Raw genomic sequence first — 5,188 nt, 5'->3', positions numbered from 1 at the left:
TCTAGCAGAGCATCATATTTAACAATGGCCCCTTGTTGGCCCCTGCATAAACAGGAAGTTAGTCTTCTAAGGAGGGTTTTGAAACTCACATTCACAACTTTTCAACTTCTGTTCTAACCTGATAGGAAGAAAGCCACAAAACCTGTGACTGCTGCCATCATTTTGTTTTACACAGAATGTTCTGGCAGAACAATCAATCTAGCATAGGTAAAGAGCCTGAAAATGGGGAAGGCCCTGGAACATTGAGAAGAAGGATGTTTTTCTTCCTGAACTACCGTGCAATCAAGCTAAAAGGAAACATCAAGACATTTCCCAGGATGCTAATGATCTTTCCAAAATCTTGAGGACAGGTTCCAGGAAAAAAAAAGGCTATTCATCTCTTCTCCATAATCCACCAAACCTGGGATTTAGGCTTCTATCATGTTTCCCCATGTGCACCTGCCTCACTATGTGTGTGATGTGCCTCTGAGTGGCTATTGTCTCATTGCATCTCCCCAAAGTGAACATTTTTGTATAAAGCACACCAAATCAGCATTTGAAGTTTAGCTAGTCCCTTGCAGTGTTTTACTCTTTAAAAGGATTTGCTGCCTGGAGAAAGCCAGAAGCAGCGTGACTGAAATTTTTCATGTCTCCACTGGGACTCCGGCTGTAAGTTACATTTGATTTGCAGGGCTTTCGCCTTTACATGCATGAGCTAGTTATGGGACACAGCCTGATCTGGGGATGGCACCAAAGGAGATCAGTTTGAAGTTGGACAGCAGCACTTGCCCTGTATTTATTTCAAGTATTAATATTAAAAGGTGCAGCTACTAGCATGGGAAAGCCCCTTCATTAATTAACCTTCCCCCCCCCGCATTTTCACCAGATGTTGAAGCCAAACTGCCAGCAGCATGCTCGACTGGCAGTCAGTGGGGCTGCGCAGGAGTTGGAAGTGCTGACCAATGAAATCTGGACTCTGCTTAATGAGAGCGATCTAGGCAGAGTCAATTAAATCCAATTTCCACTAACATCCCTAATATATCTGCAGTGTGTGCAGCAGCGGGCAGCAGCGGTGGAAAAGGCAGCCAGAGAGTCCCACTATAATAAAAGGATTCACTGCCGCAGTAGAGGGGAGAGGGAGAGTGGTATTTACATTAGGAAAGAGATGGGAGGGGAAGGAGAGAGGGAGACACCTGGGATTCAAAGGTTGATCAAACTCTAATCAAAGAACCCACATACAAAAAACTGATGCTGGAAGAATGGGAAGGACCCGGAGTTGAAAACATTTCCACTTTAATACTGAAAAAATATGCCATTATAAAATCCTCGAATAGAATTAGTAACTTCCACTTGCTTCCTCAGTTCTGATTTCCTCAGGTTATAGAGTACGATTTACAACAGCACAGAATTGTCTACCATTAAACGTTGCAGCCTAAGCACTAGAGTGACATTAATTGGTCATGCTTAACTGCCTCGGTTTTTTTTTCCCTTTCCCTTTTGAATGTTTACACCGTTACCATAAGAGAAATCAAGGGGACTCATTTTACATTCAGATGGAAAGGCATTGTTGGATATGTACATTAAAAAAGAAAAAGAAAAAAAAAAGGAATCAAAACCAAAGGGGAGGGGAAAGAAAAGGGGAAACAATACCCAACCTCCCCCAGTCAAGTCACGCCCCCCCGCAAAAAAAAACAAAAAAACAAAAAAACAAAAAATCAGAGGAAAACCCAAATGAATCGATGAGAATATCCATGCAAACATGTCTTAAATAAAATCTTTACATTGTTTTTTTTTCTTGTTCTCCACAGTAAAAGTACGATCTCTACTGCCTATCGATCACACAAAAAAAATGGCGAAATGGCACTTTTTGATCATCATCATAGACTGTATCTCGGATATATAAAGTTTGAGACGATGGGACTTATCAGGTACGAGGGATGATGGTGTGAACTAGACGCTGTTTCCAGTTGGGGCTTGCAGCGTCCCTGGGGTGCGTTGTATCCATGCGAGCCATGCAGCACTTTTTAAATTGTGTGTGTGTGTGTTTGCTTGTCTTTGATCGGAGTCAATTATTTACATTACATTCATGCCTTCGTGCAACGTGTCATTCCTGCTCTGTGACCAAGGGGAGGCCGCCAGCAGGTCCCCCCCATCCTCCCTCCCCTTCCTCCCCCCTATCCACACACGGGGCTAATCCGCAGCACACTGTTCCCTGCGGGAGTTGAACCAAGCCGGCTCCCGGGGCTCCCTAAGGCAATGAGGAGTCAGCTGCACGAGCCACCGCCTCTGGGGCCCCGGGGCGCTCACAAGAAGGGGGCCCTTGCAGCATGCCCATGTGCGTGCGGGTGTGCCATCCTCCCAGGAGGTAGCTGAACGGTCCCCTTCCTGCTGCCGCTGAGATCAGTAGCAGACCCTGCAGCCATGCCCCACAGATCGGTATTTCTCTCACCACTGGCAAGTTGAACGGGCCTCCCCACGGCTTGCTTCCTCCCCCCCCGCTCCCCAGCCCCTCTGCGACCCCAGCTCTTAGTCTGATAGGGAGTGAGAGCCACAGTCATACACTCTATGGGCTCCGTCTGCAGTGTAGGGGCCGTTGTGCCAGTAAGAAGAATCGCAGACTGTCTGCAAGGAATTGATCTCGGATGCGGATGAGTTGGCGTCCCTCCGCTTGGACCGCTTTCTGTTCCTCAGGATGAAGACCAGCATGCCAACCACTGTGAAGGCAGAGGTCACAAACACCAGCAGGAGTCCGGGGACCAGCACCGAAATGGAGACCCTGCTGGTCTCCAGGTAAGAGTTGGAGTGAGTGCCCGTCTCCGCCAAGCCGGTGCTGTTCTTGCTCGTGGAGGCCACGGTGGGCGCGACTTTGAGCTGCGGGCAGATCACGTCGTTGGAGAGGGTCTCGAAATCCTCCTTGAAGAAGTCTTCCGGGGACTCGCACCTCAGGTCGCTCATGATCACCTTGGGGCGCAGCATCTCGGCCCACTGTTTGAAAGGCACAATAGGGCACGTACACTCCCACGGGTTGCCGTGGAGGTCGATCTGGGTGATGGAGGTAAGCTGGTCCAGCACCCCCGCCACCGGGAGGTACGTGAAATAGTTGTTGTGGATGCTCAGCTTGGAGAGGGAGACCCCTGCAAACACATCGACGGGGAGGGACCTCAGCAGGTTGTTGTTGAGGATGAGCACCCTCAGCTTGGGCATGGCGTTGAAGGTGCCAGGCAGGATCAGCTGGATGCCGTTGAACTCCACGTTCAGGTACTCCAGGTTTTGGAGCCCGGCGAATTTCTCCCGGGACAGGGTGTCCAAGTAGTTGCTATCCATGTAGAGCCACCTGAGGTCCAGCAGGTTTTTGAAGGTGTTGTTCTCCACCGTGGCGATGTTGTTGTTCCCCAGGTCCAGCAGGTTCAGTTTCCGATAATCCAGAAAGTGGGACTTCCTGATGGTGTGGATTTTATTGTCCCTCAGAAACAGCTCCTGCACGTTGGCCGGCTTGGGCTTCAGGTCCACCAGGCTGCTCACGTTCCTGTCGTTGCAATTAACCTTTAAGCCCGAGCCGGGGATCTGATCGCAGCTACAGATCTGAGGACAGGGCAGGCTAGGCGGGAGCTTGTTTTTGACGCTAATGGTCGACACCGCCGCGGTAGGTCTGGTCTTGATCTGCCAGTTGCCTGGGATCTTTGTACCTCCGTTTGGAGCAGCTCCTGGAGTGGCAGGATCTTCTTTGCCATGTATTTTAAAGGGAGTTGGAATGGGACCAGGATCACAGGTTTCCTCTTCAGCAGGGGGAGCAGCGAGGCTAGAATCTACTCTGCTCTTTTTGCACAGCTCTTGCTCTGTGGTCTCATTTAAATCCTTGCCCTGCAACCTAGTGGGAGCTTCGCAAACGACTCTGCCGATCAAAGCGTTTTTGGGTATGTTTTCCAGCCATTCCTTCAAGGAGAGCAGATCACAAGTGCAGTCCCAGGGGTTGTCCTCTAGCAGGATTTCAGCAATGCCTGGGATCTGCTCCAGGACCTCCTCATAAGGCAAGGTTTTAAGCCGGTTTCCCCGGAGGTCGAGGTGAGTGATCGGCACGTACTGGAACACGTTGGGAGGCAAGGTGCTGATGAGGTTGTCATTTAAAATCAGCACCTCCAGCTTGTTTAAGTCCCTAAACGCTCCCGGGTCAATATCCCGCAAGAGATTGAAATCTGCCTGGAGATATTCCAGATCGTCCAGCCCCAGGAAAGTCTGCTTCCTGAACGACTTGATCTTGTTGTTGTTGATGTGCAACCGCTTCACCAGCTGCAGCCCGAGAAAAGCCCCAGGAACGATTTCATGCAAGCCGTTGTTTTCCATGTGCAAACTGACTGCATTGTAAAAGTTAGCGAACTCATTAGGGAAAAGCCGAGTCAGGGAATTTCCATGCAGGAATAAATGGTAAAACTGGGAAGTCGGGGCGCTGAAATGTTGCAGACTGGTAAACCCCTTTTTCTCACAGTCTACGTGCAAATCCCCCTCTACCTCGTTGCAGGAACAGATCTTCTCTTTGCAAACGTCCCCTGTAACGTTTCCAGCAGCAAAACAAAGAGACGTCTCCAGCAACAGAATCCAAAGCAGCATTTTTAAACCGAGCGATTCATTCCCGAGCTCATCACAAAGTAACAGCCACCATCCTCCTCACACCGAAAACAATTCCAGTCCATTCAATGCATGAGATGTCCGAGCCACCACCAAGAAGGGGGGGAGAGCAATTGTGGGAAGGGGGAGTAGGCAGGGTCGGGGGAGGGGGACTCTTTTTTTCTCCTCGATCCCTCTCTCCCCCCCCCTGCATACACTGCAACAGACTCCAGTCAATAATTATATCCACAAACTATCCAGGCACGTACTGCAAGGCACGCAAAAAAATAATAATAATAATACAAAAAATAAAAATTAAAAACCAGAAAAAAAAGTGGAAGGAAAAAAATCCCCCCTTCTCGACTCCCTCCCCCCCAGCCTCCCGGAAAGCTAAGTAGATCTCTGCTGGCCGGCTCGGCTAATCGGAATAGGAACAGTGCTAGTAATAAGAAGCAGCCACTGCATGTTAGGGAGAAGCAGGCAGAGAGTGCAGCGGTGGTAGAGGAGAGCTGCCTGTGTGCATGGCTTTGCTTCGGACTGACCTTGCTTTCTCTGTTGCAAAGCCGGCTCCTGCCTGCTGCTGCCGCCGCCGCCGCTGCTCGGTGCC

At 49.8% G+C, this 5,188-nt stretch overlaps 1 protein-coding gene across 1 annotated transcript; it reads right to left on the bottom strand.

Annotated features, from left to right (window-relative positions):
• Positions 1-2,505: 2,505 nt before the first annotated feature.
• SLITRK1 (SLIT and NTRK like family member 1) lies at positions 2,506-4,908 on the bottom strand. Its single transcript, XM_090031703.1, has one exon. It carries the CDS (start codon positions 4,582-4,584, stop codon positions 2,506-2,508), a length of 2,079 nt encoding a protein of 692 aa, XP_089887829.1. The 5' UTR covers positions 4,585-4,908.
• Between the last annotated feature and the right edge of the window lie 280 nt (positions 4,909-5,188).

This window comes from Crocodylus siamensis, chromosome 1, assembly GCF_052110815.1.
Source record: "Crocodylus siamensis isolate JL-2025a chromosome 1, ASM5211081v1, whole genome shotgun sequence".
Lineage (NCBI taxonomy): Eukaryota > Metazoa > Chordata > Crocodylia > Crocodylidae > Crocodylus > Crocodylus siamensis.
The sequence above is the reverse complement of the archived record's forward strand: the minus strand, read 5'-3'. Positions and strand labels throughout refer to the sequence as shown.

Coding starts and splice junctions, on each gene's coding strand:
- SLITRK1 (XM_090031703.1), bottom strand. CDS start 4,584: ATGCTGCTTTGGATTCTGTTGCTGGAGACGTCTCTTTGTTTTGCTGCT.